Consider the following 13,934-nt stretch of genomic DNA (forward strand, 5'->3'; position numbering starts at 1 on the left):
ATACATCATCATAGTTTTTGAGATATCTGGAACAAAGTGGTGAACCGACATCCGCAGAGCCGCGCTGCTAGCATCGCTAAAACTCAACTTGTTTTTCCCAGTGGCAATTAAATTAGACAAAGATGAACAAGTGCGCTAACTGAAGAAAAATCACACTTGTGTTTTTTGGACAAGATTAAAATCACTGATACTTTGGACGTGCATTACTGAAATCAACCTCCCCCAGTGACAGAAATCCCAAAGTCTATAAACCATAAAGTTACTCGACTGCTGACTCAAAGTAATTTCACAGGGCACTTGAGCACATAAGCAAGATTTTAATAGTTTTGGCCATCTCCATCCTTCAGATCATTGCGCTCGTGTTACACGTAGAGGCATGTGGACGACATCTAAAAGCTCTAAAAGGGTATCGTTTCCTCGTCCTCCCGCCGAGAGTTAAAAGCCAGCTAATAAAGATATCTAGGTGACACCGCACTCGCTCTGCTTACAAACATTCGCCTCAGACTCCGAGATCCCGATAAGCACACAGCAGTGCCTGAGGGGGGAACCGCAGCCAAAAGCTGTTGGAAAAATCTGGAGTTTAGGAAAGCACCTGGAACCGGTCCACTCTCTTACTAGGGGTCACTGAGTTTTGTCTGGAGGCTTTCCCTACTGTAGCTGTTAACAATGCTGCTGCTTTCCTGCAGGCTATGGCTACACACACACACACACATACATACACTCAGAGCTCCCAATAGAGTTACAGGGACAAATTTGGAAACCATGCGTAGTGTGAAGTGGCACAAAATGGCTGCTGTTATACCTCAGGTGGGTGCAGGGTTGCTTGATGCAAGACAGGAGGTGTTTTTTGGGGGGTGGGTGTGGTGGTCAATATCAGTGATAGTCAGCTCGTTATCACTTCACGTACATGAGACATCTGCAAGGTTTAACCCAGGGAAACATTGTATTGTTTATTATTGTAATAAGTATATGTATATACAGTATTTAGTGTCTCTGGTGGATTGCTGTGGAAAGACTGTGTGATGTGGGTACACCAAACTGGGAGCAGGGAGACGTGTCCTGCCAGATATGATTTCATGTCTTACGTAAGCCTAAGATGGGGGCAGAGAAGTATTAACCCTGTGTGCGTGTGTGTGTGTGTGAGTGTGAGCCCCCCCTATATGGTGACATTTACTCAATGCTGCTGGCAGGTAAAACTACACGCAAGAAACTGGGAGTGATTTGTGTCTGTGTGTCTCCTTGTTTTCTTAGTGGATTTCTGCTGTGTGTTGTAGGTGGTGACGCTGTGGTACAGAGCCCCAGAGGTGCTGCTCCAGTCCAGTTACGCCACGCCGGTGGACCTGTGGAGCGTCGGCTGCATCTTCGCTGAGATGTTCAGGAGAAGGTGAGAGCCAAGAGAATTATACTGTATGTAGAAAAAACCAACAACTACACGCTCACTGGCCCACAGAGCTTTCACCCAAAAGCGCCACTATTCTAGTCTGATAATCAGGCTAAATTGCGATTTTGTTGAGTGATATTGATTAACTCTCAGTTACTGTCAGTGTCAAAACTTCACATAAGTAGAGCCAGGGCGAGCAGTTTTCAATAAAGCGACACGTCACTTTGCTGACACACGGAGAAGGTTATAGGACATCTTCATTGGGAAAGACTGAAACAATCTGATGTTCGCTCGTTTGCATCGCGTCCAGGTAGGAAGAGGTGTTATTCTGTCTGACGTCATACTCATGTTAGCAGCTTTTTGTTTGTTTATTTTGCCCTAACCAACCAGTAAGTTAGTGACGTATCCTGTCTAACTAAACTTCAGTCGATGTGGAAACTGCATTAATGCACTGCTGTATGCTCCTCCTTCACTGCGCTGCTTTTGCATTAAAAACGCACTAAACACTTACATCTCAACAACTGACTCGTGTGGTGTACCGTGTGAGCACGGAAATAGTCACACACTCCCTGACCTGCATACAAGCCGGCCGCTTATTCGCCGTATTGATCTTACTGTGCTCTTGTGCACCAACTGTAGCTCATTTTTAAATACAAAATGTTTATGTTTCCAGCTCAGTATGAACTGTATTACTGAACTGACATCGCATTGTGTGTATCTTAACCATATGTCACATTTAAAGTGGTCACGAGTAGGGAAAAGGAAGTAAACTAAATCCTTTAAGCTCATTGTACTTGCGTAAGTTTGCAGCACACAACTTACCCAAGGCTGTAATGTTTTTGAAGATGCATCAGTGTAGTGTATAAAAACAAAGGTCATGCTCATATCCTTGTGACTAGGTTAGATAGAGGTCATATCACCAAAAGCCATCTGCCATCTCGTCTCCCCGATGAAGTGGTTTTACTGTTTGCATGAATACTGAACCATCTGATGTCTCAGATCTATGGCTGAAATGTTTGAGCTGTAAACCCCCCCGAGCCAAAGAATGTGAGTGTTGCACTTGAATGTCGGTGTTATGGTCTCTGCACTGCGTCCACTTGGACTCAAGGATGAACTGATCAGAATTTGGTGGTCAAAGGTCACTGTGACCTCACAAAACACGCTTTTGGCCATAAATCATGAATTTATACACTAATTATGACCACATTTCACACAAATGTCTAGTAGGATAAAACTCTGAAAAAAACTTTTCATATTAATCGCACATTTTTAATCTGTTCAAAATGTACCTTAAAGGGAGACTTGTCAAGTATTTATTACTCTTATCAACATGGGATTTGGCAAATATGTTGCTTTATGCAAATGTATGTATATATTTATTATTGGAAATCAATTAACAACACAACACAGTGACAAATATTGTCCAGAAACCCTCACAGGTACTGCATTTAACATAAAAATATGCTCAAATCATAAAATGGCAAACTGCAGCCCAACTGGCAACAACAGCTGTCAGTGTGTCAGTGTGCTGACTTGACTATGACTTGCCCCAAACTGCATTTGATTATCATAAAGTGGGCATGTCTGTAAAGGGGAGACTCGTGGGTAACCGTATAACCCATTTTCATTCACATATCTTGAGGTCAGAGGTCAAGGGACCCCTTTGAAAATGGCCATGCCAGTTTTTCCTTGCCAAAATTTTGCGTAAGTTTGGAGTGGAGCATTATTTAGCTAGGGCGAGAAGCTAGTATGACATGGTTGGTACCGATGAATTCCTTAAGTGTGACTTGAGTCCAAGTCCTCATCTCTGCCTCCAAGCCACCCCAGCACACCACCGTGAAGAACAACAGACTGATAGATCTGCAAGGGCCTGTTGCACACACTGAAGGATTCTGAGTCTCCTCAGGAAGTCTGCTCTGTCCCTTCCTGAAGAGCACTTTGGTGTTGAGAGTCCAGTCAAGTTTTTGATTGATTTGGACCCAAAGGTGCTTGTATGAGTCCACCCCTCTCCACCTCGACTCCCTGGATGACCAGCACAGGGGGTCTCCTGTTCCTCTGGTAGTCCATCACATTAAGCTCATTTGTTTTGCTGATATTGACCTTCAGGTGATTGTCGTTGCATTATGTGACAAAGCTCTCTATCGGTCCTCTGTACTCCTCTGTAAGCAGACATGTAAACTGCAAATTAACTGGTTGGCGGAGGCATACAACCTCCAGGCGGTCATTATAGTTTGAGGTATATTATTCCACAGAAAAATCTGCTTCTGTCGTTACAGAATCGGTTATTTGGGTGTTTCTTAAACTTGTCGTCTTTTTCTCAAAATGTCACCTGTCAGCTGCGTTTGTGAGCAATCACATTTCAGTTGACTTATCAAACCATTACAGTAATGACGGGCCGGCTGCTGTGGTTGCAGCATGCAAGTCAAGATCCTGCTTCTTGGTATAGGTATTTGTCAGTTTGTGGTCTAACGAACTTCACACACTGGAGAGCCAAGCTAATAACGGACCCTTTTTCTTAAAAAAAACATTCAACTGCCTGCCTGTGAAAGGAAAAAAATACTTTTCCAGGGCATGAGGATGTATTTCATCATCATAGCGTCAATCTATTGTTAATATTTATGTGCCATAGCATGTGAAGAAGTGTGTCTTGTGTTCAACAGTACACTGGGGTCTTGCCAGACTGTAGTGGTGTGCTTCGGAGTAGATAAGAACAGTCTTTCTGAGGCAGGGCAGAGTGCCAGGAGGAGCAGCCCTGCCTATAATTTATGCTTCCTTCCCCAACCGTCCTCATACCCCAACATGCACAGCCACACACAGCGACTCAACGCTCTGCACGTGGGACTCAGTGGGAATATATAGGCTCCAGTGGCAAACGGAGATGCAGTGTGAAGAGACTATGTAGTCATGTGGTATACAGTCGAATGACAGTCGCCCCATGCAGACCGACCCGTTAGATATCACCATTAAGAAAACACCAAATGGCCATGGTGCGTTCAATCTGTTGGCTGGTCCACCACAAGCTGCTTTATAGTTAACAGTGGAACAAACATGTTTCAGTGTAAACTATCCTGGGGTCTCGCCTGCATCGTGTGCATGTGTGCTCCAGGTCATGTGATCACGCTTTATTTGGTAGCCTGCTGTAAAAACTAAGTGACGGCACGTGACAATTTTTCATAGTGTAAATTAAGATCTTTACATTAGGAGTGGTGAAAGACAGAGGCTGCTTTGTTATTCCTGGTTTCATGCTTTGATGACCAGTGATGATCCATTACGGTCATATGTGACTCAGTTATGTAAAGAAATGAGAAAAGATGTTTCTCTACCTTTTTTTTTTACATTTTTATTTTCTTTCTGCATCTCTTGATTAGAGCTGAAAACGTCGGTCGACAAAAAATAATTGGCGACTATTTTGATAATATTTTAGTTGCATAATACCTCAGTCGAGCCTTTGACTCATTGAGGTGAATGGCAGCTGGATGTACTTGACATGTGTTAACGCAACATGAACAGCACAAATTGTGCATTTCGTGGCTGTGTAAAATGTTTAAACACAAACCAAAGAATTTGTGGCAAATTAACCTGTAATTGAGCATCTTACCACTAAATAACCAAGCCTAAACATAACATAACAGTAACATGTACTGTATGTATTATGTGCAAGAGGATACAGTGTTCCTTTACAAGCAGGCACAATCTGAGGTTGGCAGTCCTGCCTTGTCTGATAGCGGTGAGGTGTGTGTGTGTGTGTTGTCTGGGTTAAGGTACTTCTTCCCTCACCCTGACACAATAAGCTGTAAAAAGCTTTGGTGTGGATAATATGTGTGTGTTTTCACAGTCTGGCACCTGTCCAACTTTGCCTTAAGGCGGAAGGCAAGGCAGAGCCCTTTGATGACCATGAACACAACATACACTCTCTCGCTCTCTCTGCAGGTGATTAAGATGGCTTTTTAAAAGGCCACCTGTTAGAGATTAAAGGGCACCTGGGAGAAGCAGTGGAGAAAAAAGCAAAAGAGAGCGTGATTGAGGGAAAGTGCAGAACAAGAGAGGATGAGAAAACACAGTTTATTGCTTTGCAGCTCAGGTACAATGAACCAGACGTCCCCACTGGGGATTTAATTGCCTTTGAGAATCTAAATTGAATGGGTGTTTTTCTGGGAATGAACGAGTACATCATCTTAGAAAAATCATCTGCAAAATTGGGCGATCGATCTGTTAGTCCATCAGGAACCATTTGTGCCATTAAAACAAGCATATTGTGTCCATTACGCCCATCCATGTTAGAAACTGATACGATTGTCATGAATCAGTCAAGAAATATTTGAGTCAGTCTACATCGTCAAGTGACGCTAAGCCCAAACTAGTTAAATTAAGACAATATGACGAAAGTTATATCGAGTTTGGTTTTATTGAGAACAGCGACGGGAGACCAAAGTGCGTCATGTGTCTTCAGGTGCCACCGCAGGAAGCCATGAAGCCGGCCAAGCTAAAGTGACATCCCGGAAAAACAGGGCAAAACAAAGTGGTATTAACATGATTCAAATTGAAATGTGTTTCTGTTTATCACTATCAAACAGGTCTGAAGTATTTAGGTTGAAAAGTTTTAGAATACTAATAATTCCAATCTAAGAGAAATGGTTGTAAACGTTATGCTTAATCAGTGTTACGATTATGAGGGGGTCCTTGGAAAATTTCCTCCCATTTAAGGGGTTCCTGTACCCAAAAAGTTTGAGAACCCCTGTCATAGAGGAGTAAAGAAACCAGAAAATATTCACATTTAAGAAGCTGGAATCAGACAATTTACCGATTAATCGATTATTACTAAAATAGTTGACGATTCATTTAATAGTTGACAACTAATGGATTAATCATTGCAGCTGTAGTTCCTTCTTCACAAATTGAATATCTCTTGATTTTGAACTCTTGGCCAGACAAAACAAGCAATCTGCAGACATTACCTTGGAGTACCTTGGAAAACTGTCAGTTTTTGTAATGAAATAATGAAAATAAGTGTTAGTTGAAGCCCTACTGAGCAGCAACAACCCCAATTCACCCTGTTGTTACCTAACATTGCAAGTCAGAAAAGAGCAAATCCAACCTCAAAATGTCTTTCTTATGACTCATGAAACTTCAAAGCTCCCCCCCCCGAGCACCTTCCTCTCCACTTTCATTATCAAACATGCCATTGTTAAAAAAAAAAAAAAAGAAAACCTCCTTTAATAACTAATCTTAGAGTTGGGAGCTTTTTCAAAGGAATTTGAGCAAATATCATACAAGTCTGCATCTGCATGGCTGGGATAGTGTCGGGGTGAGTCACAGTTCGAGTGAATGGGGGAGAGAGAGAGAGCGCCTGCTTGTTGACATTCCTCCAATCGAAAAAGGTTGTTGTGTTAATGGTCTGGGAGAGGCCCCACATCCGTGTTGACTTTCTCACACTTTGGAACTCAATTGATAAATCCTCAAACACACACATGTACAGTACATCCAAACTCTTGACAGACAAAGTTGCATGTCCTCGCAGTTCACAAGCTTAAACGCACTCAAGCACACACTCCATTTCTCTCTGTCTCTGCGTTTCCCACCCCGTCAGGTTGACGCTCTCACGTGCAAACATGCACACACACATTCCAGAGGTCGTCTCAGTGGAATGTGGGACAGAGCGGTGCTGGCACTAAAGGAAGCGTGACTCAGCTCCCAACCCAATCTCAGTCCTTCTTTCACTGCCACCCGTTCGTGTGTGTTGCATAGGTACGTATGTGCACATGCAAATCTCAGAGATAGAAACAATCCCTTTTGTGCATGTGTGCACCCTTACATGAGTGTGTGCAAATGTACATTTGACTGTGTGTGCATGCCAGTGGCCACCAGCTCTCTGTGAGACCAGTTATCCCCCTCAAACAAACCAACAAACCGCTCCAGGTTTAAAAATGGACCTCTTGGAATCATCAGCCCTACTTGTTTTGGCACGATGACTTTGCTGTAGGTGAATTTTTTCTTCTTCTACTTTTGCAACAGTCAGAACTGGTTTGGTCTGATCTTGAATGGCTTTCAAACCTCAGTGCAGTGCTTTACCCCGAAAGACCTATGTGGCGTGATCCTCCTTCCAGTCAGATGTTTTAAAGCAGAGAGGTTCAGGAGTAAAGCAACACTGAGACATCCATTAGTTCAGGATGCCAGTTGTGAATCATTGAAACAAACTCTGTATCTCAATTCCACTTCCGAACTCAAGCATGTGACAAAGAGTTTGCCGTCACTGTCAAAAAAAAAAAAAAAAGAAGTGCAAAATACCCCTGTGTGACTAATTTCCCAGTGTCTGAGTCTGTAGGAAAGTGTGGGTGTTGAGCTATGCGAAGCTTCCTGCGAGTGGGAAAACAGGGAGCACATGTTGGCTAGCCCGGCTGTTGACTTCAGTGAAGTGGGATGCACTTGAACTGTGTTTGTGCCTGGATACAGAACGCATACACGCATGCATGCAAGCACACCTTATGTGACAATATCCTGCATTACATTGACATCTGCTGGTGACTAATCAGTAGAATATAACAAAAAGAAAGCTCCTCTGACCTGATTTCATAATGTGATTTTGGGAGTAACACATATAGAAAAGTAATGTTGCCATCGTTAGTGTTAAGAGGAAAGTCTCTTTGACAGCAACGCCTCCTCATTTCCTTTCAGAGGAACTCCAGCAGGAAGGTCTAGTTCCCATACCTCTCTGCCTCTGTTAGAATAATCCAACGTTTCTGTCACACGCCTCTCCCTCCCACTTTCCTACACACACACAGAGCAAAACCCACACTCATGAGGGATAAATAGGCTTTTTCTGTACCGTGCGGCGGCCGGCAGGCTTGTGCCGATGATGACTACTGGAATTTGTGCGGGTGCCAGGGCAGGCATGGCCGCCCACGGGCACCCAAAGACGGCCCAAAGCCACAGGAACCACCAGCAGCCCTGCTGCCGCTCTCCTCCCTCCTTTCATCCCTCCCTCCCTCCCCTTTTCAGTGGTACTACCAGCACCGCTTCACAATCCTGACTACATGGGATGGAGCTGCCAGTGTGTGGCGACTTCAAACGCTCACATCAGAGTCAAACATTCCTCTTTGCCTTGAGCCAGTAGCTTATATGTTAGGGTTGTTTGTCTGCAGTGTACCGTGGGATAGTGAGGCTCACATCTAAAGTAGGTCAATGAGAACATAATTAACCAAAATGCATTTTAAACCTTTTCCTGTATTTACATGTATTTTGTGCAGCACATACTGTAAGTCAAACTGAGCCTGTGTTTATTTTCACTTTGCAGACCGCTATTTCGAGGAAACTCAGATGTTGATCAGCTGGGAAAGATTTTTGAGTAAGTATTATTGGCTGTATTTCCTGTTACAGTTTCTGAGACCCTGTATGTTTTCTTTGCTTGAGTCTGAATCAGGCGGCAACCTTCGGGCCTGAAAAGTGAAGCCAATGAGGAAGTGCCTTAGACTTGCATTCTGTCTAATAGCCAGCAGGGGGCGACTCCTCTGGTTGCAAAAAGAGGTCAGATTGTATAGAAGTCTATGAGAAAATGAGCCTACTTCTCACTTGATTTATTACCTCAGTAAACATTGTAAACATGAGTTTATGGTCTCAATCGCTAGTTTCAAGTCTTCTTCAATACAGCATGATGTTCATTTAGTAAATTTTGGTCCTATTTAGAGTAAAATAAACCATAAAGCAGGGTATGCTTTAGGGCGTGGCTAACTTGTGATTGACAGGTTGCTACCTGGAAGTTGTCCGCATTTTAGTCTTACAACATAATCGTTAATTGATACATTTTGGTCGCCAAAAAATGTCATATTCAGCGTTCGGTTGTACTTATATCCATCCTCTCGTCTCACTTCTGGTTGCAAAAAACAAGGCTTCAAAACGGCAGTCTACAAACAAATGGGTGACATCACGGTGACCACGTCCACTTCTTATATATAGTCTATGGTCTGAACGTACAACCTGCTTAAAAGCTCTTCAAACTTTAATGGACTGTCCGTAAAAATCAGTCTTTCAAAAGTCAGTCCAATAAAATTTGGGGAACCTAAATCCAGTTGTGTGAATATTGTCTTTCCCTTCATTGATCATAGTATCCTGCATATAGCCTAATAGAACAGGATGTGCACCCAACGACTCTTCTGTAATTAATGCAGAACCTCCCAGATTAGGTTATGCTGCTCTGCTTGGTTGAATATCATTAGCACCATTTTGCATCCCTCTAAAGCTTACCAACAGGCACGCAAGAAAACAAAACAAACCTTGGAGGATTTTAACAAACATTTGAACTGGAGTGCATTGAATGCTGAACATTGCTGATCTGAAGGCACTAATGATCATTTTAATCCCACAGTGTTGTTGGGGTACCTTCTGCGGAGGACTGGCCCCAGGAAGTGGCCCTACCACAGAGTGCCTTCACCCCCCGGCCCCCTAAGCCAATAGAGGACTTAGTTCCAGACATGGACGAGCAAGGACGGGCCCTCTTAATGGTGGGTGGTACTGGCTACTGTACAAACCAATCCCAATTCATCATGCAGTACTTGTTTTCAGTGATTTACCAGGTCCTCTAAACCTAGAAATGTCTTTATATCATAATATTGCAGTTATACATTAATTGATCATCTACTTTATTTATAGTCCATCTCATTTTCTTCTATTTCTCCTTTGCAGCAATTCCTCGCCTTCAACCCCTCCAGGAGAATATCGGCTTTTGCCGCACTCAGCCACCCCTATTTTCAAAGCGTGGACAGCCACAGTAGAAGTGTGTACGCGGCCCAGCCCATCCCCAGCAACAAGCCCACTATGGAGGAGAGGACTGCCTGACCGTCCTCCTTCACCCTTAATCATCCCACACAGTGTCTATAAAAAGTATTGTGCGCACCCCGCCTTGGTGTTTTTCATGTTTTATTATTATTACAGTGTTAAATTAAGGTGTGTTAATCAAGCTTTTTTGACACTGACAGATCTTAAATGTCAAAGTGAAAATAAATCAGTAGAAATAGATGTAATTTTAATACAAATATAAATCAAAAAGTGATTGATACTGAGGCATGTATAGGCACCCTTAGTATCATTTACAGCCTTGAGTCTATGTGATTAAATCATTCTTCTTTGGAAAAATCCTCGAAAAAGTCTTCTGCCAACATGACAGCAGCTTTTCCTCCAGGATTCTTCTGTATTTTGCTGCATTTATTTTACTTCTTACCATTGCTACAACATGATGCTACCAGCCTTCGGCTCTGCATAGCATTTAGTTTGTTGGTCAAAAAGCTTGGTTGTGGTGTCATCCCACCATGGAGCCTTCTTTTGCTCCCACATGCCTTTTGGGCAAATACAAGCGGAAATGTCATGCGATTTTTCAACAGTGGCTTTCTCTTTGCCAGTTGGCCGTAGAGCGAGATATGCAGCAGTTGCTGTCAGGTCAAAGTCTCCCAGTTAGGGAACGCTGTACCTCCTTCAGTGTCCACAGACCTCATTGTGGCCTTATTGCCTCTTCGCACATACCCTTTAAGATGATCTGCTCTAGACAGATTTGTGCCTCATACTCAAGTACCTTCACATTTTACTGGTATCCTTCCACTGATTGGTTCTTTTCAATAATAAATATTGTAGTTTATGTCAGCTGTTGACCCCCTTCAGATACAGATGCATTTAACTAAAAATCACAAAAACAGTTGGATGCACCAGTTATACTTGTGATTTAGATCCATTTGTAGAGATTTGTTTTCTCTTTAACTTTAAAAAGACCTTTTTTTTTTATTATAATCAGTGTCAAAAAAGCTTAATCAACTGTGATTTTGTACTGTACATAAAACCAAAACATGAAATAGACCAATACTTTTTTATAGACAATGTACAGAGCTCAAGGAAAGTACTCCTAAATAGAGGGTAAAGATAGTGTCAAGAAAGATGACACCAACGCTCTCACCCCCCCTCGGAAAAAATGCACGAAAGCTATCCTCCTTCCATGAACTGATGGATTGTAATTGCTGCTTTTAGGTTGTTAAATGTTGATGATTGACTGTGTTAACAATGCAAAGAGACTTGCATCTCAGATTGACTGGTAGTAGTGGGCAAGCGGACTTTAGAGGCCACGAAGCAGACGCCTCTTTATGACCAGTGTTTAGCCTCACAAGAGCCCTCTCGACCGGAGGAGCGAACCACACAGGAGCCTGGGTGGACAGCATGGATCTCACCTGCCTTCATGCTCACTGTGGGTGTGTGCAGTGAGCAGATATACAGTACAAGCACGCTCACAGATATGTACTTTTAAGTGTGTGCACTACCACTGACATTAGCATGTACACAACTTCTTATAGAAACATTATTGGGCATCACAAGCCAGCCACTCACTGCCATGTCTTATCATTCCAGTCCTACGTTTATTATAATACTGCCACCTTGAGGATGTCCTGAGTAACTGCAGACCAGTAGCGGGATTCTAATGGTTTCTGCACTCTTCAAGGAACTCATCATAAATGGGCTGATACCATTGCTGAGACAATGATGAAAAGAACCTAACAGAAATGTTCCTGCCACTCACTTGTCTGCCATTTTATCATTCTAAGATACAATTATTATTTACTATCCGAATGTTACAGTAATGCACAGGCTTGCAATAGGTGGAGAAAGTCCCACCAGCACTATTCAACATGAATACGTTTGGCACAGAATAGTGTTGCCAATATTTAATTTTAATTTTATTGACAAGTCTTATATACTTGTTTTCATCAAGTTTTTTTTTTTTTTTTTTTAAGATGCTGGGGCATACAATATTCTTACACCAATTACACCAACTCTTTAGATGATTATAGAATTTGTGTAAGAATAGTTTGACAATGTAAGGAATGTATAAAGGATAGGCATTGGTACTGTACAGTATAGAGTGCTACATACAAGCTGTAACGATAGAAAACTTTTGATACGTGCATCGTCAGCCCATAGATATGTCGTAAAAATGGATAGACGTAGAGTATAGCGAGGGTTGGTGGAATGTCGTTGGGCAAAGAGTATTTTGTCTGTTGAAAATGTCGGGCGGGCTCTGTGGGTGCTTGTTGAATTTCATTAGCTTTGGATTGAGAGTGAATTTTACAATGGTTTTTGATAATGAAATAATGCATAAATATGTTGTGTACAGTTGTTGCTTTATTTTACAGTTATGTCCAGTTATATTCAATTTTTTTTTTTTTTTTACCAGCAAGGAAAAAGCAAGTTATGCAGAGTTGTATTTTTGTATGTAGTAGTTCTTGCAGAACAGTAACATATTTTAACACTGGTTTATGTTTTCTTAACAGGTAGTGCTGCTAGCACACACACACAGAAACACTCTTGACTGTCTCAGGTTCTTGTTAAGGTCGTCCGAACCTTTCGGGCACAGTTTGCACATCCCTGGGCTACTAACTGACCACATCACAACTCCTTCAGGTTTTCTTTCAAGCTGTCCCATCATCATCGTGGATCACAGTCTACTGTCATTCCTATTTATCACATATGTTACTGTAGTCATTACTGTCTGAAGATAACTGCCTGTATCAACTGTTTTATTGTCAGCAACTTTTAATTGCTAGATGGCGAACACAATGTAGATTCATGTATAATTGTCTGCTTGAATAAGCACTGTGTGAATTTTGATAACGACTCACATCTGGTGTCAGTGGCGCGTACAATGCAATGAAAGCTCTAAATACAATTCAAATAATACAATAAACGCATTTCAATCTCATAACACAAAACTGAAGTCCACTGTTGAGCTTTTAGAACTTTCACTGTTTTGAAACCAATGTATATTTCAAATTACACATATGTTCCTATGTCACATTTGTTTTAAGCATATGGAAATGGCGAGTAGGAACAACACAATCATGGCATTATACTTGTGTATTAATGCAGGCATTGGTGTCTTATTATTGTGTTGCACCAGTTGAATAAAAAGCAGCTTTTTGTGAAAGTTGTTTCGGACTCATTTGTAAGTGTGATTGACAGATTAACGAATCGTTCTAGACAATGTGTGGGTATTAGGGCTGTCAAAGTTAATGCGTTGACGCAAATTCATTTTAACACCACTAATTTCTTTAACGCAAGTTGCGAGTTATAGGAAGTAGCTGGCTCAGTTTTAAAGCTAGAGTGAAAATACTAGAATTATATGAAACTACAAAACCTGATGAATCCATTGGTACCAACCATGTCATACTAGCTTATCGTGAAGGAGGATAAATAACGCTCCAAACTTACGCTAAATTTTGTTGAGGAAAAACTGTCTTGGCCATTTTCAAAGGGGTCCCTTAACCTCTGACCTCAAGATATGTGAATGATAATGGGTTCTATGTGTACCCATGAGTCTCCCCTTCACAGACATGCCCACTTTATGATAATCACATGCAGTTTTGGGCAAGTCATAGTTAAGTCAGCACACTGACAGCTGTTGCCTGTTGGGATTGAATTTGCCATGTTATGATTTGAGCATATTTTTTATGCTAAATGCGGTACCTGTGAGGGTTCCTGACAATATTTGTCATTGTTTTGTGTTTTAATTGATTTCCAATAATAA

The 13,934-nt window shown here is 41.9% G+C and overlaps 1 protein-coding gene across 2 annotated transcripts in view; it reads left to right on the top strand.

Moving 5' to 3' along the window:
- Nucleotides 1-13,334, top strand: part of cdk6 (cyclin-dependent kinase 6) — a 48,341-nt gene extending 35,007 nt beyond the window's left edge. For both annotated transcript variants that reach the window (XM_037794018.1, XM_037794019.1), the window contains exons 5-8: nt 1,275-1,384; nt 8,673-8,723; nt 9,741-9,876; nt 10,058-13,334. In XM_037794018.1, coding sequence (XP_037649946.1) covers nt 1,275-1,384; nt 8,673-8,723; nt 9,741-9,876; nt 10,058-10,210 — 450 coding nt within the window. In that variant the 3' untranslated portion in view covers nt 10,211-13,334. The remainder of the gene's footprint in view (nt 1-1,274; nt 1,385-8,672; nt 8,724-9,740; nt 9,877-10,057) is intronic.
- The last annotated feature ends 600 nt before the right edge of the window (nt 13,335-13,934 follow it).

The sequence above is a fragment of the Sebastes umbrosus genome, chromosome 15, assembly GCF_015220745.1.
Source record: "Sebastes umbrosus isolate fSebUmb1 chromosome 15, fSebUmb1.pri, whole genome shotgun sequence".
NCBI lineage: Eukaryota > Metazoa > Chordata > Actinopteri > Perciformes > Sebastidae > Sebastes > Sebastes umbrosus.